At 40.9% G+C, this 24566-nt stretch overlaps 1 protein-coding gene across 6 annotated transcripts in view; it reads left to right on the forward strand.

The window, feature by feature from the left end:
• crhr1 (corticotropin releasing hormone receptor 1) overlaps nt 1-24566 on the forward strand; it is a 175832-nt gene that overhangs the window by 58828 nt on the left and 92438 nt on the right. For all 6 annotated transcript variants that reach the window (XM_020051070.2, XM_034295105.1, XM_034295108.1 and 3 more), the window contains exons 3-4: nt 4453-4506; nt 19855-19974. In XM_020051070.2, the coding sequence (XP_019906629.1) occupies nt 4453-4506; nt 19855-19974 (174 nt within the window). The remainder of the gene's footprint in view (nt 1-4452; nt 4507-19854; nt 19975-24566) is intronic.

Here is a 24566-nt window from a genome sequence, read left to right on the forward strand (position 1 = left end):
GGATTGTGTTCACCGACAATGTTGTGATTTCCATTACAGTATCATTCCTGTATGTGATGCAGTGCCGTCTGAGGGCCCAAAGATCACGGGCATCCAGTATGGTTTTCCGGCCTTGATCCTTACGCACAGAGATTGTTCCAGATTCTCTGAATCTTTGGATGATATTATGCACGGTAGATGATGATAACTTCAAACTCTTTGCAATTTTTCTCTGAGAAACTCCTTTCTGATATTGCTCCACAATTTTTCGCCGCAGCATTGGGGAATTGGTGATGCTCTGCCCATCTTGACTTCTGAGAGACACTGCCACTCTAAAAGGCTCTTTTTATACCCAATCATGTTGCCAATTGACATAATTAAGTTGCAAATTGGTCCTTCAGCTGTTCTTTATATGTACATTTATCTTTTCCGGCCTCTTATTGCTACCTGTCCCAACTTTTTTGGAATGTGTAGCTCTCATGAAATCCAAAATGAGCCAATATTTGGCATGACATTACAAAATGTCTCACTTTCAACATTCAACGTGTTATCTATATTCTATTGTGAATTAAATATACGTCTATGAGATTTTTAAATTATTCCATTCCTTTTTTACTCACAATTTGTACAGTGTCCCAACTTTTTTGGAATCGGGTTTGTATATAGACTTTTAGAATTTAGAGCTATGGGTTGAATTTTCCTTTCCACCTCTGTTCACCTGTGTTCCTTTTTCACTTCCTGTCTCTCTCACTCCCTCTCTGTGTCTCTCTCTTTGGTGAGGCCATCTTTGATATGTGTCTATCCATTAAACAGATGGAGGCTTAGGGAAAGTGGGTCGATTAAATAGTGATTAACATCTCATTGCCTCCCCTTAAATGGCCAATGAAAGCCAAGATTCCAGGAAAACTATAATTTGCCACTTCAATTGCATGGACAGGTGGGCGTTGTAAAATTAAAAACAAAACAAAAAATCACTTGCTTAAGTTCTTTTCGTAATCTCTGATGCCACCGCAGACCTGACCCTGGGATTCGGGTGGGATTCATAGTTGCAATATTTATGCTGGAATTCATTGCAATACTGAATATCCATCATTAGGATATAATAATGAATATCCAAAACATTTCTAAATCACTGCTGTCATTACCCAATATCTCCCAGCCTGAATCGTTGGTATTTATTCTAGAGGGAGATCTATCGACATGAAGATGATTCTGAGGTAATTGGCTTTCTAAACCCTCATTGGGTTAGATTTCTAATTGGCTTTCTAAACCCTTGTTTAAATATTGTCAGCAATGTTTATCCTTCCTTGGTATTATATTTAACAACTTACGTTAGGGAATATTGGGTGCTACAGTGGTAGTGAACATATAACAGAACTGAGCTATATCAATAATTACATTTTGACACAATTGCAGATATAACCACCTAAGGTTTAGCCTTGGTAGATTTCTCATCCAGAAAGCGGTCCTCATTACTCAGTTACTAAGTGTGGGTGAAAAAGCAAGACAGAAGGAGGGCTGCAGCCTTACAAATCAGTCATCACAGGTCGGATTTGGGCCAAAAGCTTGCTTTTACATGAAGTGATGTAAAAAGATGACTGCAACCGTTTTTTGGGCTCTGTTCATGACATCTGCGGGTTTCGTAAGTCATGATGTATTAATCGAGCAGTAAACCTGTCAATTTGTGGCACGCCATTCAGAGGTGACATGAATCCTTAGAACGTGTTCTCGAGTTGAGTCGCTCAGATGAATGAATGTGTGTGGAACAATGACTGGGGGGGGCACGTGTGTGTGCGTGTGTGTGCGTGTGTGTGTGTGCGTGTGTGTGCGTGCGCGTGTGTGCATCTGACATTATGCCCATTAGGAGAGAGTTAAGTGGAAGGGATGAAGTTTTATTTATAATGGCAGTTGTGGCTGCTTGTTACTGTCTAAACACAGCGGTGGCACTTGTCCTGACATGATGTGGGATATCCTTGGTGGTCTTTGGGAAGGATATGTATATGTCTTACAAACATGTGAAGCGCACATCCACTACAAGACCCTGGTGGTTGGCAGGACCACTTGTAGGCATAAGTGACATAAGCGGACCGCTGGGGGGCACCTGACTGGTAGGGACCATTTGGTAGGACTACCTGCAGAAAATGTCATGATCCTACACAAGGGGCCAACTGTAAGATCTGTTACTATGCTATGTAAAGATAGGGATAGATGACCATAAGACATCTGCAGTTAATGTTTCATATCAGCTACATATTTAATACTTCAGCCTTTGAACAGACTTTTCCTCTAACTAGAAGATTGCCTGTCCTTACAGCGACCCTACCTTAGATTCACACACACATATATGAGTGTGGATGTTGAAAATAACTTGATTATGTTGAAATCATGTTCTGTATAAAAGACGAAGGAGCCAACGTATTTTATGTCAGTGGACAGATGCCACAGAGGCGGATAAGGGGAACGTACTGGTTCCTGAGAAACAGGCCTTCAGGGGCTGTGAAAATGCATCGTAAATATGCACCGTCACATTAACATTACCAGGTCGAGTAGGGCCAAACCTCACATACTGAACATGAACACCCAACAAAAAGGAACATGGATGACCACCAAAGATACATAATGAATCATGGAAAGATTTAGCTGGGTTGGGAGGCTAAATTAAGTTTTGTGATCCTCTACAAGCATGCGTTGATGCGCTGGCAAAACTGGCCAGCAAGGGATTACAGTTTTTCTGAAAGTAATATGTTGATTGTTTTGGGTTCAGACTGTTAATCACCCACAGTATTAATGAAAACCTCCCAACCAACCTGCTGTGCTTGCAGTTGTGGCCAAAAGTTTTGGCACCATCACACTTTATTTAAATTATTCCCAATGTTTTCTACAAAACTGTTGAAATTCAAAGCATAAAATTGGTATCCTAAAGATAACTTCCACAAAATAAAAAACTGAAATGGTAGAACATTATTTATAGTAGAATAATAATAATTGGAACCATACAGTAAATAGATATCAAGCAGGCTGTTCTCCTTTACTTTTTTAACTTAATGTCCCATGCCACTGCAGCATAACTCCCTGAATGTGACCACAAGACAACTTGATGGAAGATTACAGAGAAATATTGTTTGAATGGTGGGAAAAGCACCTAGAACAGGTTCCACATAGATTCAAGCCAAGCTTCAGTGATGAAGCATACCATTTCTTCGCTTACAGGAAAACTTAACACCTTCCCCACAGCCAAACATGAAGGAGGTTCAGTGATGTTAAACACGAAGGAGGTTCAGTGATGTTAAACATGAAGGAGGTTCAGTGATGTTTCAGGGTTGCTTTGATGCCCCTGGAACTCTGTGCTTTGACTGGAATTTTGGCATTTTGGTCTAGAATCTGAAACCCAGTGTCAGATAGCTGGGTCTTTGTCGAAGGTCATGGTTCTTCCAGCAGGACAATGATCCCAAAAACACACACATCCAGGAATGGTTTAAGACAAAATTAGTCCAGAATGAAAACTTGTGACAAGCTCAAGTTGAGGTTGTTAATAGTATTGTCAATACCATGTCAAATGTCATTTTATATATATTTTCTGATATATATTTCATATATGAGGTCCTGAATATATTATATGTGAGGTTAAAAACAAAGGTTCCGTAATATTAACAGTGAAATAAGGAATACCGTAGTCATTTTTAATATAATGTTTGACACAATAGTAAGTTATTACAAGAAAATGCAAGGGTGCCTTAATACTTATGTAAATACTTGTAAATACTTTTGTCCACAACTTTATTACAGGCACTTTGAAAGCCATGAAGTAGAAATGCCCTATAGGTAACCACCAACTCTCTTAACAAAGTCCCTAACCAGGCCTGTCCCTTGATGTTAGTTCAATAAAAGGAAAAGACACGTCAGAATGACATGGAAATATGAACTTTAGCCGGGGGTACATAACTGGAGGTGATGCCGTCGCGGCTCAAAGGTAGCGTGCTTTGAGGGTGTCGTCACGTGTCCTCCACTGTTTGAGTCAGGCAGCTGTACTTCAAAGCATTCAGAGGAGTGAAAAGAGAATATTTCCTTCTATTTTTCCTTACTGTAACGTTTAGACACAATGGCAAGTGGAATCGTTGTTACGGATACGGATTGAAGACGACTCGTACTTTGTCTCCTTTCACTCCATCTTGTCAGATGGTTTCAGTTCTGTCAGCAGCGTCGCGCCCTTCATGCTTAATAATCTGTGTTGACTGGTAGCAGGCCTCACTTCAAAGGGTAATGTGTGGGAAGATAGGACACAAACAAGATCAGAGACTCCTTTTAATCTCCCCTTTCTTGCCACCACTGATCTCACACACGCCCATCCGTTAGAAGTCAAACCAGAATAGGAATATAAATTACTTCAGAATATGACAATGCTTTTATTAACATATTTTTCCTTTGTCTTTCACTGGCTCGTCAAAACATAATTGTACCTGTCTTGTCTTTCAGCACGTACTTTGGCCATGTGGAACCTGACCCTCGCGCCCAGCAACGTCACCGGCGGTGAGTACAGGAGACTGATCAGCGTTGTGCTGGGCTCCACTGCTGCTGGTGTTCAGTTTAGGAGAAAATCTGTCTCTAGTGGATGCATATACAGGTGCTGGTCATAAAATTTGAATATCATCAAAAAGTTGATTTATTTCAGTTATTCCATTCAAATAGTGAAACTTGTATAATGTATACATTCATTCCACACAGACTGATATATTTCAAGTGTTTATTTCTTTTAATTTTGATAATTATAACTGACAACTAATGAAAACCCCAAATTCAGTATCTCAGAAAATTAGAATATTGTGAAAAGGTTCAATATTGAAGACACCTGGTGCCACACTCTGATCAGCTAATTAACCCAAAACACCTGCAAAGGCCTTTAAATGGTCTCTCAGTCTAGTTCTGTAGGCAACACAATCATGGGGAAGACTGCTGACTTGACAGCTGTCCAAAAGACGACCACTGACACCTTGCACAAGGAGGGCAAGACACAAAATGTCATAGCTAAAGAGGCTGGCTGTTCACAGAGCTCTGTGTCCAAGCACATTAATAGAGAGGCGAAGGGAAGTAAAAGATAGAAAAAAGTGTACAAGCAATAGGGATAACCACACCCTGGAGAGGATTGTGAATCAAAACCCATTCAAAAATGGACTGCAAAGAGTGGACTGCAGCTGGAGTCAGTGCTTCAAGAACCACCACGCACAGACATATGCAAGACATGGGTTTCACCTGTCGAATTCCTTGTGTAATGCCACTCTTGAACAAGACACAGCATCAGAAGCGTCTCGCCTGGGCTAAAGAAAAAAAGGACTGGTTTTGTTCTCTGATGAAAGTAAATGTTGCATTTCCTTTGGAAATCAAGTTCCCAGAGTCTGGAGGAAGAGAGGAGAGGCACAGAATCCACGTTGCTTGAAGTCCAGTGTAAAGTTTCCACAGTCAGTGATGGTTTGGGGTGCCATGTCATCTGCTGGTGTTGGTCCTCTGTGTTTTCTGAGGTCCAAGGTCAAGGCAGCCGTCTACCAGGAAGTTTTAGAGCACTTCATGCTTCCTGCTGCTGTCCAACTTTATGGATATGCAGATTTCATTTTCTAACAGGACTTGGCACCTGCACACAGTGCCAAAGATACCAGTACCTGGTTTAAAGACCATGGTATCCCTGTTCTTAATTGGCCAGCAAACTCGCCTGATCTTAACCCTATAGAAAATCTATGGGGTATTGTGAAGAGGATATATATACACATACTCACACACACAGTTAGGTCTGGAAATAATTGGACACTGACACAACTTTTGTTATTTTGGCGTTTTACCGAAATATCTTTAAGTTACAGTTAAATAATGAATATGGGCTTAAAGTGTATTCTCTCAGCTTTCATTTGAGGGTTACATCCAAATTGGAGGAAAGGTTTAGGATTTATAGATCCTTAACATGTAGCACCCTCTTTTCCAAGGGACCAAAAGTACAAACCCGATTCCAAAAAAGTTGGAACACTGTACAAATTGTGAGTAAAAAAGGAATGGAATAATTTACAAATCTCATAAATGAATATTTAATTCACAATAGAATATAGATAATACATCGAATGTTGAAAGTGAGACATTTTGTCATGTCATGCCAAAAATTGGCTCGTTTTGAATTTCATGAGAGCTACACATTCCAAAAAAGTTGGACAGGTAGCAAGAAGAGGCCGGAAAAGTTAAATGTACAGATAAGGAACAGCTTGAGGACCAATTTGCAACTTATTATGTCAATTGGCAACATGATTGGGTATAAAAAGAGTCTTTTAGAGTGGCAGTGTCTCTCAGAAGTCAAGATGGGCAGAGCATCAGAGAAAAAGTTTCTCTTTATCATCATCTACAGTGCATAATATCATCCAAAGATTCAGAGAATCTGGAACAATCTCTGTGTGTAAGGGTCAAGGCCGGGAAACCTTACTGGATGCCCGTGATTTTCGGGCCCTCAGACGGCACTGCATCACATACAGGAATGATACTGTAATGGAAATCACAACATTGTCAGAGAACACAATACACCGTGCCATTTGCCGTTGCCGGCAAGTCACAAAAGAAGCCATATCTCAACAGGATCCAGAAGCGCAGGTGATTTCTCTGGGCCAAGGATCATTTAAAATGGACTGTGGCAAAGTGGAAAAGTGTTCTGTGGTTAGACGAATCAAAATTTGAAGTTCATTTTGGAAAACTGGAACGCCATGTCATCCGGACTAAAGAGGACAAGGACAACCCGAGTTGTTATCAGCACTCAGTTCAGAAGCCTGCATCTCTGATGGTTTGGGGTTGCATGCGTGCGTGTGGCATGGGCAGCCTACACATCTGGAAAGGCACCATCAATGCTGACAGTTATATCCAAGTTCTAGAACAACATATGCTCCCATCCAGACGTCGTCTCTTTCATTGTCATTTTCCAACATGACAATGCCAGACCACATACTGCATCAATTACAATGTCATGGCTGCATAGAAGAAGGATCCGGGTACTGAAATGGCCAGCCTGCAGTCCAGATCTTTCACTCATAGAAAATATTTGGTCGCATTCTAAAGAGGAATGTGCGACAAAGAAGACCTAAGACAGTTGAGCAACTAGAAGCCTGTATTAGACAAGATTGGGACAAAATTCCTATTCATTAACTTGAGCAACTTGTCTCCTCAGTCCCCAGACATTTGCAGTCTGTTATAAAAAGAAGAGGGGATGCCACACAGTGGTAAACATGGCCTTGTCACAACTTTTTTGAGATGTGTTAATGCCATGAAATTTAAAATTTAAAATTTAAAAAGTGATAAATTTTCTTAGTTTAAACATTTGATATGTCATCTATGTTGTATTCTGAATAAAATATTGAAATTTGAAACTTCCACATCATTGCATTCTGTTTTTATTCACAATTGTACAGTGTCCCAACTTTTTTGGAATCAGATTTGTAATTGGACAGTTGACTCAGAAGCTGTTTCATGGACAGGTGTGGGCTATTCCTTCGTTATTTCTTCATCAATTAACATGGTAAAAGGTCTGGAGTTGATTCCAGTTGTGGCATTCTCATTTGGTAGCTGTTGCTGTGAACCCACAAAATGCGGTCAAAGGAGCTCTCAATGCAAGTCAAACAGATAGATAGCTGGAACATTAGGAGTGGCCAAATCAACAGTTTGACAACAGTGGTGGATGATCGTAGGATCCTTCCCATGGTAAAGAAAAACCCCTTCACAACATCCAGCCAAGTGAAGAACACTCTCCAGGAGGTAGGCATATCATTATCCAAGTCTACCATCAAGAGAATACTTCATGAGAGCAAATACAGGGTTGGCCACAAGGTGCAAAACCATTCATAAGCCTCAAAAATAGAAAAGCCAGATTTTGCCAAAAAATATCCCAAAATGCCGCCCAGTTCTGGAACAAAATTTTTTGGACAGATGAAACTAACTGTACCAGAATGATGGGAAGCAAAATGGGAGAGGCTGTGTGATGACATGGCCATGCATGGCTTCCAATGGCACTGGGTCAATAGTGTTTATTGATGTTGTGACAGAAGACAGTAGCAGCTGGATGAATTCTGTGTAGGGTTATACAGTCTGCTCAGATTCAGCTCAGATTCAGCCAAATTTAGTGAATTTGCTTCAATTTACAGATGGACAATTACCCAATACATACTGCGAAAGCAACCCAGGAGCATTTAAGGCAAAGTAGTGGAATATTCTGCAAGTCACCTGATCTCAACCCAATCAAGCAGGCATTTCACTTGCTGAAGACAAAACTTAAGGCATGAAGACAAAGGAGGAAACCCAGCGTTTGGTGATGTCCATGCACTCCAGACTTCAAGCAGTCATTGCCTGAAAAGGATTCTCAACAAAGTATTAAAAATGAACAATTTATTCATGGTTGTGTTAATTTGTCCAATTACATTTCAGCTCCTGAAATAAGGGGACTGTGACCAAATGGTCGCAATTCCTAAAAATTTTATACAATATTTTTATTCAACCCCTTGAATTAAAGCTGGTTGTTTCATTTCAAATCCACTGTGGTGGTGTACAGAGCCAACATTATGAAAATTGTGTCACTGTCCAAATATTTCCGGACCTAACTGTATATATGAAGAATTTTAACAGTTCCCATTTTTCTCTCTTCTGTGTTCAGGTTGATCCCATAAATGTTGCATCCCAGTGGGACTTTCCACATAGGAACGACATTTTGATCCCCCTCTGTGAAAGGGGATGATCCAAACCAAATAAGCCAATCACTTGGGCTTTTCTTTGACAACCCTTTAAAGCAGTGTTGCCTATACTTGTATAAGTTGTGCAACAGCAATTAGAGTCCCACTTTTTTGATTAACCAGTAACACGGTTTTCCATCACGAGCCAGATTAAATGTTATTAGTCGTACCAGAGCTGCCTGCCTGCCTCCTTAGATCCGACATGCCCTAATTTCTTTTTAAATGCATGCCATTTCACTTTGTGATATACCTGTTATGGTTTATCGTAACTGTATTTTGGGGGCCCTGTTGGGTTTTCCAATCCCTCCAGAATCTTTCTCCAATTTACATACAAAGGATAGGATGAGACGAGGCAGTGAAAAACCAACCGAATTTCCAAGTCTAGGGGGGGAAAACCATCAGAAATTCCTCATATGTCTCTTTGGATTATTAACATGTACCTCAACAACACTAACTAGAGTTGGAAAGACATGTCAAACCCCTCTTCTGTGGAATTTTCCATTCTCTTTTTCTACCCACTCTGTCTTAATCCCTTCAGATATTTCCATCCATCCATTTATCTGTTTGCCCTTATATTGCTTCGCCACTGCCAGCTGGGGAAGTATGGTAACTCCACCGGCCTGAATCAGCACGGGGACTCAGAGGGTGGTAATGAACAATGGAGTTCATCACTGGGGCCAGGCATTCTGCCATCTATTCCTAGATCTCTTACTTTCTTTAAAGTTGTATAGTGAAATGAGGTCTATCCATATTCCAGCTGCAATATGCCTGCCCACGCACTCTCTACTTCCCTGTCTCTCCCTATTTACCTAACTATATCTACCTGTCTCTCTCTACTTCCCTGTCTCTATTTACCTATCTCTCTCTATCTACCTGTCTCTCTCTACTTCCCTGTCTCTCTCTATTTACCTATCTCTCTCTACTTCCCTTTCTCTCTTTATTTACCTATCTCTATCTACCTGTCTCTCTCTACTTCCCTGTCTCTCTCTATTTACCTATCTCTCTCTATCTACCTGTCTCTCTCTACTTCTCTGTCTCTCTCTATTTACCTGTCTCTCTCTATCTACCTATCTCTCTCTACTTCCCTGTCTCTATCTACCTGTCTCTCTCTACTTCCCTGTCTCTCTCTATCTACCTGTCTCTCTACTTCCCTGTCTCTCTCTATTTACCTATCTCTATCTACCTGTCTCTCTCTACTTCCCTGTCTCTCTCTATTTACCTATGTCTCTCTATCTACCTGTCTCTCTCTACTTCTCTGTCTCTCTCTATTTACCTGTCTCTCTCTATCTACCTATCTCTCTCTACTTCCCTATCTCTATCTACTTGTCTCTCTCTACTTCCCTGTCTCTCTCTATTTACCTATCTCTCTCTATCTACCTGTCTCTCTCTACTTCCCTGTCTCTCTCTATTTACCTGTCTCTCTCTATCTACCTGTCTCTCTCTATTTCCCTGTCTCTCTCTATCCAACTGTCTCTGTCTACTACCCTGTCTCTCTCTTTCTAACTGTCTTTCTTTATCTCCCTGTCTATCACTACGTCCCTGTCTCTTTCTACCTACCTGTCTCTCTCTACATCCCTGTCTCCCTCTACCTCACTGTCTTTCTTACTACTACTCTGTCTGTCTCTCATTTGTCTCTCATCTGCCTCTTGTCACTGTGTTCTGCTTCTGTAAGATATACCTTTCAGTCTCAATCTCTCATTTTTGCATTCCTGTTCCTTAAGCTATACCTGTCTGCCTCTCGATCCTGTTGCCATATCACAGGTGATATCGGACTACCTCAGTTTCCACGTCTGCCAGTCTTTCCCTTTCTCCTTCACTCCTTTTGTCATTCTCCCTCATTCCTATTCCCACTCAGTCTGCCCAGACGGAGCCAGCTGTCTCCCTGTTAGTGCAGTAGCTGTCACTAAAGGTTACCTGCCCGGCTGGAGCTTTGCTTCTGCTGCTGTTGTTGTTGTTGTCGTGGATGTTGTTGTGCGCACACTTTCCGCTAGCATCTGGTCGCCTTTGCGTCAGCACAGACGTTGTGGCCGCGTTGAGCTGATGCCGCTACATTAGCATTATGTGGACGGTCGTGCTGTTGTGGCTTTTGTGACTCACGTCTTCCTCACCTGCTATTGTTGTTAATTATTTTAGCTATTTTAGTATGTCATAGTCTTTATTCAAGGAAAGACAGGCTATTTTCTTTTGTCATTGTCATATGGACACACAGACATTGCTGTTTTGTTGAGTGATTTGCCTTTATGAATAAACATCGTGGGAAAAGACCACAAAGTGTGGCACCGACATAACGCGCACATATAATCACTGCTGAGAGGGATCAACAACAAAGAGCTCACATAGTTGCCACACTGATAGTCCTTCTAGACATCAGGGTTGCTGTAATGTATGTAGTTCAATGCAATTAAATTGCCGCTTACATACTGAATGAGGAAGGGCTGTCCATATATGGTCAAAGGAAGCAATATGCCTGCAGGATTGTTTTTCAAGGTAAATATTGGACATAATGGAAGCATGATATGTCAGTAACAGCTGTCACTGCTCATATCATTTTCAGGGAGAGCATGTTTGTCCACAAAGAGATGGTGAATGTTTTTCAAATATCCTGGGATTCCAGCATTTTCTGCTGGCAAACAAGAGGATGTGAAAACCCTATAGAGGACAGTAGAACAGGTAAACTACAAAAAACATGGTCCACACACTGTCTCAGGCAGGCCTGGCAACCCTCACCTGGCAAGCTAAGACCAAGATCCAGGAGCAAACATCTGGGATGAGGAACAGTTTACGATTCTTTTACTGTTGTTTTGATAATCATGGCTTCACTGTAACAGAAATCCAGAGGGAAAAAGTAGAGCCACAAGCCTCGGGTGGAGAGTAGGTGCCAACCATTGAGAAAGAAGAGAGGAAAAGGGTATTTGTGGGAGTCAGGCGGTTAAGACCAGACAAAATCAATGGAACTCTAAAGAATGCTCAGATCTGGCATCTTCTGCACTCTCTTTAACAGCTCACAGCTCACTTTTGGAAACAAAGAACAGCTCATTCTCAGAATACATGGTCCCCTGACCTTTTAGGTGCGTCCTGATTCGACTAAAGCAGAACCATTCAGCGGAATGCTTGATACTCACACAGCAGTAGGCGGGGCCCATGACCTGATACGGTTTGTACACAGGAAGAAAAGATTAGTATAGGATGCATTGGTGATGGTGTTTATCACACCTGGACAGGCCTGAATCTCAGGTGTACGTTTGGCTTCAATGCTTTTAACTGCATTCAGCCTCATTGTCCATGTGATCAACTCCCCCACCTATAGGATGATCCAGCCATATATAGTGGGGTCTGGACTCCATGCTGCACAAACTGAACAACACAACATCCCATCCACTGTGAAACCCAGGAACTGTTACTTCCGCTGTTCAATCCTCCATAAACACCAATGATCTCAAGGCTCTGAAGAAGATCCAGATGAAAAATGCAGGTGAAAAATGCAGATGACACCGAATAGTTCTAAGCACCTGGAAACATCCATGGAACGCATACTTTCTCTTTGCCAACACGTACAAACATCAATAACTAAAGCCACAATGACTGTTCTCCCTGTGCAGACTGATTCCCAAATACTCTTAAAGACTACACCTGCTGAATAGAGAGTGTGATGAATCTTTTTTCCCTGGCCAGGAAGAGTAGACTGTTAGTAGGGCCTACTCTGGTGGACTGGGAAGCTGCATTGGCTCTCTTGGCTGTGGAAGCCAATGCGTCAGGGCCTCTATGTGCACCAAAGTGGACCCCCCATATCTTGGCCCAATGTTTTAAGCAGTCATCCTCAGGAAGAGGAACAAGCTTCCACTCCATTAGCCATGAAGATGCTTTACACTGGGGAAATAGGATAGGCCAAAACACAGTCAGACAGTCGACTATGGATACTTTGAATATGTAAACACGTACTGCACATGGTACAGGCTGTTGCGTTGCGTTGGCGGGGTTTGTTTGCTGATGTAACACAATATATTTCAATATAAATGGACAAAGTGTGCTGTACCACAATGTTCTGGCTTAATACATCCAATGTTCCAGCTTTATATGTCTGCATGTAATAAAAATAAATAAAAACACATAGCTGAAATCCAAAAGTCCCAGTCATTCCGTATATGGCTTTACATACCCTCCTCACCTCCCCATCGATGTCTGGCTTGGGTTCGTGTTTTCCTGCAGCAGGGGTGAACTGAAACGCAGTGGACAGTCAGCGGGTAGGGTCATTTGCTGCGCCTGCCCTTCATTGAGGTCTTATGTGACTCAAGGGCAACGAAGCACAGGAAATATCATTAATGTCCCTCCCGATCTGATCACCCGCTGTCCCAAACATTCTCCTCTTGTGAGCAAAGATCAGGCTGGCGGTACAGGTCAATCATTACCCAAAGATCCAGCTGAATGAGCTGTATCTTTCCCTGTGCTGTGGCCCTCAGCAACCGTATAGCTGAACTACTTCGACCAATAAGAATACCCTCACCACAACAAGCAAACTGTAAACCAAATATCGGCGCTGTACTGCACTCAAACCTCTGCTCATTTCCCTGTATTCACATGAACCACACCAATCATATCATTGTGCATTTGTTATCTACACTCACCTAAAGGATTATTAGGAACACCATACTAATATTGTTTTTGACCCCCTTTCGCCTTCAGAACTGCCTTAATTCTACGTGGCGTTGATTTAACAAGGTGCTGAAAGCATTCTTTAGAAATGTTGGCCCATATTGATAGGATAGCATCTTGCAGTTGATGGAGATTTGTGGGATGCACATCCAGGGCATGAAGCTCCCGTTCCACCACATCCCAAAGATGCTCTATTGGGTTGAGATCTGGTGACTGTGGGGGCCATTTCAGTACAGTGAACTCATTGTCATGTTCAAGAAACCAATTTGAAATGATTCAAGCTTTGTGACATGGTGCAATATCCTGCTGGAAGTGGATATCAGAGGATGGGTAGATGGTGGTCATAAAGCGATGGATATGGTCAGAAACAATGCTCAGGTAGGCCGTGGCATTTAAACGATGCCCAATTGGCAATAAGTGTGCCAAGAAAACATCCCCCACACCATTACACCACCACCACCTGCCTGCACAGTGGTAACAAGGCATGATGGATCCATGTTCTCAAATTCTGACTCTACCATCTGAATGTCTCAACAGAAATCGAGACTCATCAGACCAGGCAATATGCTTCCAGTCTTCAACTGTCCAATTTTGGTGAGCTTGTGCAAATTGTAGCCTCTATTTCCTATTTGTAGTGGAAATGAGTGGTACCCGGTGGGGTCTTCTGCTGTTGTAGCCCATCCGCCTCAAGGTTGTGCATGTTGTGGCTTCACAAATGCTTTGCTGCATACCTCGGTTGTAACGAGTGGTTATTTCAGTCAAAGTTGCTCTTCCATCAACTTGAATCAGTCGGCCTATTCTCCTCTGACCTCTAGCTTCAACAAGGCATTTTCGCCCACAGGACTGCCGCATACTGGATGTTTTTCCCTTTTCACACCATTCTTTGTAACCCTAGAAATGGTTGTGCGTGAAAATCCCAGTAACTGAGCAGATTGTGAAATACTCAGACCGGCCCGTCTGGCACCAACAACCATGCCACGCTCAAAATTGCTTGAATCACCTTTCATTCCCATTCTGACATTCAGTTTGGAGTTCTGGAGATTGTCTTGACCAGGACCACACCCCTAAATGCATTGAAGCAACTGCCATGTGATTGGTTGATTAGATAATTGCATTAATGAGAAATTGAACAGGTGTTCCTAATAATACTTTAGGTGAGTGTATATACTATGTCCTTCGGAATTATTCAACCCCTCTGGTCAATAGGGAATGGTTGAATTACCTCAATGCGTTATTCGCTGGTTGGCCCCGAGACGCAAAACAGTAGCTAGCAGTAAGATCTCACAGGTCATTTTGAATAAGTAACTTTTTTGTAACTGTTTAAGTAACTACCTTTTTCTAAATACCACTGCAAAGATTTGGTGTCAAATCAAGTTGTTCTGAATTGTCTGAGGTGACATTTGTCTGTCTGAAGAGGAACTAACCCGGGGGGGAAATGTTTTTCCTCTCACTGACATACCAAAATAGTCTGCCATGATTCCCAGAACATAGTCACTACGGTTGCTTAGTGTCAGGTGTACTAAACAACTAAACTCATGATCTTTGGGGTTCTCAGAAAACTGCTTCTGTACTTTGTAGCATGGATAATCAATTTCAGTGTGGACAAGCCATCATAGCGTGGACAATCAATCGTAGTGTAGTTAATGGGTAAAAGTTGACCACTTAGAACATCACTGTGAAGACAGGTAGGAAAATTAATTATAGATAATCCAAGTTTCAAGTTTGATTTGTTAAATGCACCAAACAACACAGTGTCATCCTGCACAAAGAAATTCTTGTGACATGGCACCTGACAACTACATAGTGAGAGTTAAGAAGAATATATAAGCAAAAATATAGCCAGACAAAAAATATATAAATAAAGCAAAAATATACATAACACTGTACACTAGAAGCAGTTTAAAACGAGTACTGTAAACTAGCATCAATCTGGGTAGTATTATTGAACATTATAGGTATGGCATTATAGATACATATATGTGTAATAAACTTATTTATGGTGGCATAGCACACTAAAACTACGTAGTGAGAATTAAAAAGACAAATATATACACAGGAAAAAATTGTTAAAGCAATAAATGCACAGAACAGCCATAACATTATGACCACTGACAGTTGAAGTGAATAACATTGATAATCTCTTCATCATGGCACGTGTCAGTGGGTGGGATATATTAGGCAGCAAGTGAACATTCTGTCTTCAAAGTTGATGTGTTAGAAGCAGGAAGGAAGGGCCAAATTCTGATTCTAGACGACTGGGTCAGATCATCTCCAAAACTGCAGCCCTTGTGAGGTGTTCCTGTTTTGCAGTGGTCAGTACCTATCAAAAGTGGTCCAAGGAAGGAAAAGCGGTGAACCGGCAACAGGGTCATGGGCGGCCAATGCTCATTGATGCACATGGGTAACGAAGGCTGGCCCCAGTGGTCCGATCCAACAGACAAGCTACTGTAGCTCAAATTGCTGAAAAAGTTAATGCTGGTACTGATAAAAAGGTGTCAGAACACAAAGTGCATGGCTGTTTGTTGCGTGTGGGGATGCGTAGCCACAGACCAGTCAGGGTGCCCATGCTGATCCCTGTCCACTACTGAAAGCGCCTACAATGGACACGTGAGCATCAGAACTGGACCACAGAGCAAAGGAAGAAGGATGAATCTGGTCTGATTGCCCAAATCACATTTTCTCATAAGAGACCATAACATGCTGGTTGGGTATACTAAGTTTGCGAGCCTTACATCACGAACCATACATTATACTGGCATATGTTCCTGGACCTACCAGAATGTCTCGAACGGAAGATGGTAGAAATGTTGGATAATAGATCCACAACATTCTATTTAGATTTTCATGGGATACAAAAGATTTTGTGATAATTTTAGGGGAGACATTTATTAAAGGCCATCTTAAACATGATGCACAAAATGTGTTATTTAGGACCACATTTAAAAACATTCTAAAATTAACAATTAACTATAGACGTTTATGCGATTAATCTCAATTAATCATTTTTATTGTTTGACAGCTCTACAATTTATTACAATCAAGTAACAATGTTACATTACATTAAAGAGTTACATACCACACATTTTCTGTGTCCGCAATTGTCTAAAAGTCTACAAAGTATACCAAACTTTTCTAAAGCACAGTATAGCATGGAGCGTGTGCTAGCCGCATCAGTTATGACGGACTCCCTGAACTAAGTTAAACTTCACCATTTATCCCAAGCAAACAGATCAATCCCAAACTCACCCGTTGCATCAACAATTGGTTGACCTCACCTTAGCTAACACAATGAAAACCGAACAAGAAACAGGTATTCACACATTTATATGTATTCAGTTAGCACACCAAAATCTAGACATTTGGTAAGATACGATGAATGACATGTGCAGCATTGAAATATATTGCAGAGTTTGTCCCTTTATGGGATGCACATTAAAAGACCAATCAAATGTGTATTTAATCCCAAACATTTCACTAGTTTGTAATGTTTTTTGTCTTCATGCCTGGTTTCGTCTGAGCGAATGGACTCATCGGTGTGAGATTAGGATGTCCCACTGAGTTGAGACGCCAGACAACATGGCACCTTCCCAAACTTTCCAAAATACATATTTTATTACACGACAGTAGTACGTATAATCAATCGTAGTAGAAATAATCAATCCTAGCGTTTATAATCAATCGGAGGTTGTCACAGTGACTCCTGTGATGTGATCGACTTTCTACATGGACCTTTGTCTCCAAACTCAAACACACACATGCACACACACAACAAACACCTTCTCCCTATCAGTGCCGGCTCTAGCATTTTGGGGCCCTAAGGGGGCCCATCATTTTGTGAGGGGCCCCCTCTCACCTAGCGGTCGGGGCTCCCTAGCGGTTGGGGGTCACCTAGTGGTCTGGGGCCCTAAGCAACTAGTACATAAGCAGTCACTTAGGGTTCCCAGTCTAAGCACCTGCTACATAAGCAGTCGCTTAGGGCCCTAGACCACTAGATGGCCCCCAACTGGCTCTTATGCCTACAGCCGACTCTGTTCCCCATTGACAAGGTATCTACGGCTTATCCACTGAAGGAATAACAGATTAACGCCGACTCGTAACACAATCTGTTAGCATGAGCGTGGCACAAGGAATATGTCAGGGAACAGACAGAACTAAAGCTTCAGAGAATTACACGCTTTGTAGAGCAAATACAATGTCAGAATTTCCATCCTCTACAAGCCCTGATGATAACAAAATGACTAGAAGGTCTCTATCTCAGATGTAAAGGAAAGCCTGTTCTTCACACAGGTCCAGTTCACTGCACTATTTAATAATTATATTCAGCTGAGCGGTATACGGTATACATGTATGTATACATCAGCGGTATCATGACAACTTATCATGTTTACATATTTTCATATATATATATATATATATTTCATATATATATATATATATATATATATATATATATATATATATATATATATATATATCTTCTCATGTTTGCATCTATTCATGTTAGCATCTTTTCTTATGTCTATTCATGTTTGCATTTCTTATGTTTACATATTTTCATGTCCACCATTTTGTAAATGTTACATCATATGATGGTGAATTTACACACATTGGTGAATTTAGATATTGATTACTGAAACAATAAATACATGTAACGTTGTCCAATGGGGCAAGATGCTTGCGCAGGGACAACAGAGAATGTTTCATAAAATGAACTAAGCAATAGCAAAACAGAAACTAAATCACGTTGGTCATAACTGAACAAAGATGAAAAGCCTGCTGTGCCATTACCTGACATACCTACAACCAAACAGACTTTGGTTCAGACACAGTGCACTGTAAAAACAGGTTGTTGTAATGTGCAATCATAACTATAGCCATCATTTTTTGCCCAAGCAATTTCATACCTGAGCTTAACTGCCATTGTGTTGCAATGTACAGGTAAGAGGTTGCAACTTTCAATGTTGATGCAGGGGTTTATGATCGACAGGGAGATTGGTTTCCCACTGTAATAAGTGGCATGAAAATAATGCATTAAAAGGGTACTTCCGTTGGCAGATGCACTGTATCTAAATATACATTATTGCATAGCAACTGCTGTATTGGTGCACCAACTTTCATGTAATTGTAGGCAGTTATAGATTGAGGGGAGATCTAAACAAACCAAGGATGGATTGGATGCCAGTGTTGGTGTCCCAAAATAACACCATTGGGAGTTGGGCGTTTAGTCTACATCCTAAATGTTGCTGCCTGAATACACTGGTTTGCTCATCAATGGCAAGTTCACTGCTACCATGGAATGACAAAAGAACGCTCACCATAATGAAGAAAAACAAAGGCCTGTCAGACAGATTAGGAACACATTCCAGGAGGTTGGCATGAATGTGTCAGCCACTACCATCCACAGAAGACTTCATTAACATCTCTACTAGGCTGCAAATATTAATATGTTCTTAGCATACTTACATGGTAGCTAAAAAAAACTCTGGTCGGAGTGCAGCAAACACATTTAGAATGGCCTACAAATGCCATTAAGAGCCTGCAAAGTTCTAGAAAAGTTATTGTGGGCAGATGTGACAAATACTGACATCAGAGTGATGTCAAGAGGAATGTGTGGAGAAAGTGAAGAACTGGCAATTCCAACATACATATCTGTAAAATAAGGTAAATGGGTGTTATGTTTTGGGCATGTATGGCTGCCATTGGAACTGGCTCACTTCTTCATTGAGGATGTAACTGCTGAAGGAAGCTGCCATCGATCTACACACAGTAACCCATAATGACAAATCAAAAACAGGTATTTGGACATATCTGCCAATTTATAAAAAATGAGAAACCGTGTCTTTTGATCATCGTTGAGATCTCTTGAATACCTGTTTGTAGTCCACCTGTGGCAAATGCAATTGATTGGACATGATTAAGAATGGCACACACCTGTCTGTACAATGGGCTCCATAATTGTGAAATAGGCAAAGTTTTGAACCTCCAAGAAGGGCCTTTGTAGCGTATACATCCTCTGAAGGTTGGAGACTGGGATTTTCTCCAGTTCATACTAGAAAAACATGGTTTGACTTGGAAATTCTGGCACCTTGAGCTAGACATGCTGTGACGGACGCTGTAGTACTGTTAATTACTGGTGCCTTTGTCATGACCTCTGTGAACATCTATGTGTTGTCGACCCTGCAGTCGCCAGTTACTTGTACTTCTAAGCACACCTGGGCAGGTCATAAGGTTAGTAAAGCTGAGCAGGTCATGAGGTCAGCATTGCTAGGCAGGTGACGATAGCCATTTCCTGTTGTGAGGTCTGTTCTTCAGTTACCACGCTGTTGCTGTCAGACATCGGTGACACTGATGTCTATAACCCTTAATAACAGACATTAGTACGCCAGTTCTAATGATTGCTTTCGCTCTCTCTCCTCTTTTGTCCTCTCTTTCTAATTTTGCCTTCTCATTATCTGTCTTTCTCTCTCTCTCTTTCAATCTCCCATAGGTCTGTTCTGTAACATATCCATCGATCCCATCGGTACCTGCTGGCCCAAAAGCACAGCAGGGGAGTGGGTTTCGCGGCCATGCCCAGAGATGTTCTACGGAGTTAAATACAACACCACCAGTGAGTAGCAACACACTGAAAGGCTTCTGTTCACTTGTCTATAAATGTCACTAGTAGTATAGATACAGTATTAGGGTTCAGCTTATCGTTTATTTGTTCAGATGTGTCACACACACACAGTCCACATACATGGGGTCACAGTTGTTGTTTATACATCTGTGCATGTTAAAATGTGTATTCTCTCACAGTTGTGAGAATGCCATGGGTGTGCAAAGCTGTCATCAAGGCAAAAGGTTGCTACTTCATATCTGCAATTTGAAATGTATTTTGATCTTTTATCACTTTTTTGGTTAGGATACGATTCCCTATGTGTTATTTCATAGTTTTCATGTCTTCACAATTATCGCACAGTATGGAAAACAGAAATAAAAAGCAGTTGAACCAGTAGGGCCTGGTTTCCCAAGCAACTAAGATGATCAGAAGATATATGTAAATGTCTTTTTATCTTATCGATGCTTTTCCTGAAAGCATCGTGATCACGAACAGTTAATTTTAAGCCAACAGATTGAATAAAAATTATAAAAACAGTTTGATTCAGACCCATTTATATAGACAAATTATATATTCCATATAGCCTAGCTACTGGAGGAACTGATTATTGCATGTCATGTGATTGGAAATTCCATCCCTTTGATTGGATATAACAGTTTCACCCTCCCAAACTTTCACTTCTTCGAGTGTTGCATTTTCCTATTGATGCCTAAGTAGTCGTAGAATACATCACCAATGATATTATATGTTTCTGATAAATAATCAAGCTCTATCGAAATGCAGTAGCCTACATTTTAAAACATATTATTGGCCTAATTCCATTCCAAACCCCAAACATGGCAAAATTCCATTCCAATGCACTTTATAAAGAGCAACATACGTAGTGGTTTGGGAAACAGGCGTAAGTCTGTCATAACAAAGTCCATCTTAAGGCTATGTGCATTGTTAAACCATCGTAAGTGCCACGTTATCGGGAAACCGGGCCCAGGTGTGTCCAAACATTTGATTGGTACTGTATGTAAATAAAATATGTTTATTGCAAACTGCTAGGTGCAATCGACATACTGGGACAATCTTTATCAGTCTAAATTGATATTAGCATATGCTAAAGCTTGAGCCAATAGAGGTCACATTTTATATGATATATTTCTTAATGTGATGTGGATTTTTTGTTTAGAATTGAGCAAAGATCTAAACATGTACTGGCTCTCTATTTTAAAAACAAAATTGGCCGGTTTTCATATTTCGCAGGGGAAAAAATGGTTGCCTACACTTGCCTAATAATAGTATTATGAATGCCTCAAAGTCTTTTAAGCATGATTTTACACTAACCATAACAGCATGACATTGGCTTGTAAAATGGCTCTGGATGTGAGAGATTCACTGGTATGTATCACCATATCTTTTTATATTGTTTTATTTTAGGTGAACTGTGATCAGTTTGACAGAACATTTAAAATGCAATGTCCCTAATTGTCTAGGAATGCCTTAAACTTAAAGAAATGTCGTTTTCAAACAAAATGCAAATAGCTGCAGATACACTATGAAGGACACTTTCTCTCTTTGGCCATTGTTCTTCATAGTCTATGGTTTATATATTGTGTTGGTAACTGTTGTGCTCTTCTTCATATCATTAATGTGGTGTTAGTAGGCCTTTACATCTTTGGGGGACCTCAAGATTAGGGCCATAAAATACATAGTAAAACGTTCATTAAGGTCTGATTCATGACATTGGCTCAAGGTCTAAAAAAGTTTTATTTTTTACATCAATAAATTAAGTATTTTTACGGCTATAAAAGACACAGTAAAGACGTTCATTCCAGACATTGGCTCAAGGTCCAACAAAGTCATTTTATTTTTTAGTGCCATAAAGAACGTAGTCAAAAATTGCAAAACAGATTTCTGCTCCAAATCTAGTCCAGATACCCAGCCTACAACAAGACATTAATGCACAGTGGCTAGGAAATACTCCCTATTAGGATCGGAACCTGGGAAGAAACCTAGTGTGGAGCCAGACTCTGATGGGTAGCCAGTCCTCTTCTGGCTCTGGTGGGTGAAGATTATATTTTGTTTTTGGGCCACATTAATATTTTATAAAGTTCAGATGACCCACGGCAATAGATACAGATGGGCTTTCTCTAAAGTCTTTAGACAGAATTCCGATCAGCATGTTTGGGCCAATGTGCAGTCCTCTCCTAGGTTTGGGCTAATGGGCAGTCCTCCACTAGATTTGGGCTAATGGGCAGTCCTCCCCTAGGTTTGGGCTAATGGGCAGTCCTCCACTAGGTTTGGGTCTAATGGGCAGTCCTCACCTAGGTTTGGGTTAATGGGCAGTCCTCCCCCAGATTTGGGCTAATGGGCAGTCCTCCCCTAGGTTTGGGCTAATGGGCAGTCCTCCCCTAGGTTTGGGCTAATGGGCAGTCCTCTCCTAGGTTTGGGTCTAATGGGCAGTCCTCTCCTAGGTTTGGGTTTAATGGGCAGTCCTCTCCTAGGTTTGGGTCTAATGGGCACTCCTCCCCTAGGTTTGGGTCTAATGGGCAGTCCTCTCCTAGGTTTGGGTTTAATGGGCAGTCCTCTCCTAGGTTTGGGTCTAATGGGCAGTCCTCCCCTAGGTTTGGGTTTAATGGGCAGTCCTCTCCTAGGTTTGGGTCTAATGGGCAGTCCTCCCCTAGGTTTGGGCTTATGGGCAGTCATCCCCTAGGTATGGGTTAATGGGCCAAATAAACCACAGAATACACTTAATCATCTAAATCATAAACCATTTCAGTGTAAAAAAAAAAAAAAGGTTGGGGGGAGACAAACTAAGAATTATTGTCCCTCAGGTTTGTGCTAGAGGACTGTCCTCCCAGCGCTACTCATATTGCACTTCACCATGGACCCACTGAAGAGATGAGTCTGAGTAGGGGAAAGTCCATGTAATACTTTGTTTGTTGACGGTAAAACCTTCATAGAGGCGTTGAGACCCATGGGTGACGTAAATCTAAATGCAATGTATACTAGTTTGCGGTTGATTCACCCGGTAATATTACCTCACTAATATAAGAGGTAATATTATTGAGGTTTCATCACCTACTTGCCTTTGTTCGTACAATGTATGTAATGGTTTCAATGGAAATGTCCAACTTCTATATGTTCTATATGTTATATCAGGCTAGAGAAATTATTCAATCACTTAAATTGAAAGGCCATTTCCAAATGAGCAGTCAACTGCACCATTTACTGTGAATTGTTATCTCTGCAAACATGACCGTTAAAGCTGTAATGCACACACCTCCTTTTGAATTGAACCATTCTGTTTTTAACCTCTTTGGATTTTGTTTTTTTGCAGGAAATGCAAACTTGTAGTTTAGGTTTAAAGGGCCAGTCAGTGCAGTTAAAATGTAATTTTCCTCTTTGATGTTAATGCCACAAGGAATTGAGAACAGTGATTTGTGGGACATACAGTGATGACTTCAGAATAGCATTATGAAGTCTCCATTTTGTCATTTAAAGACTAAATATATACATTTCTAGTTAAAATGTCAGACTTGATTTGTGCTATAAAAGTGCTATTTTTCAATGCGTCAGATATCCCCAGAGATGGGGACAAGTCACACATGGTCAAGTCCAATCAAGTCTCGAGTCAAGTCTCAAGTCACAGTTCAGATAAATCAAGCAAGTCAAGTCAAGTCAAGGGTTCACCCTAAGCAAGTCAATTCGAGTCCTTATAAGTTTCAAGTCAACTCACAGTACTAAAGAGATGAACACACACACACACTGTCCTCTGTTTCTGACGTGCGCTCGGTGCGAAGCTCGATTTCAAAATCAAATATTTTTCTCCTCCGCGGTACAATTTTTTGGGGGGACGAAGCAGAGGGATCTTGAATCAGCCTGAAGGGGTTGTATTCGCTATAACAACCGCCTCGCTATACCTTATCCCGCTTATTACATGGCTACCTACCAAATAAATCTATAATTTGACCCAAAATATTGATTTCAAAAGGAATTTATTGATTTAAAAACGATTGTATTGGTTCCTCTAAAGAAAATAGTCCGTTCCGTCTCTGGTTAGAATCCTGCTGCGTCCATAGCAACGCGCTGTTTTTCATGGCAACGGTCTGTTATCAAGAAATAACACGCATTCTGCACTGGAATTCAGCCAATCCATGTAATAAGGGCTGATAATAACAAACTTATAAACTAATTATTGTGACTGAAAAACTGCCTAATATGTAATTACGCTGTAATTATTCTTGTCTGTATGAGTGAAAAAAAAAAACTCTTCGAAATGTTTAGGTGCTAGTAATCACATCGGCGCCTCCATGTTAGACTTTCATGCAGTAAAGTTAACTGTTATGGTGTAAGCACAATGCTTTTTAGTTTCCACACGCAGTCCACAAACACTTGAAAATGCCCACATTTAATGCAGACATTATAGCCTACGTGTAATAATATACATGCCCGCTCATTTTAAGATGCCCATCAACATTAAAATTCAGGCTACGCCACTGTTATAGTCAAATTCCCTTATTCCCTCAAGTAACTTGTTCTCAAGTTAAAGTCAAGTCAAGTCATTTTCATCCTTTAATCAAGCAAGTCACAAGTCCTGAAAATTGGGTCAT

The sequence above is a fragment of the Esox lucius genome, chromosome 11, assembly GCF_011004845.1.
Source record: "Esox lucius isolate fEsoLuc1 chromosome 11, fEsoLuc1.pri, whole genome shotgun sequence".
Taxonomy (NCBI): Eukaryota; Metazoa; Chordata; class Actinopteri; order Esociformes; family Esocidae; genus Esox; species Esox lucius.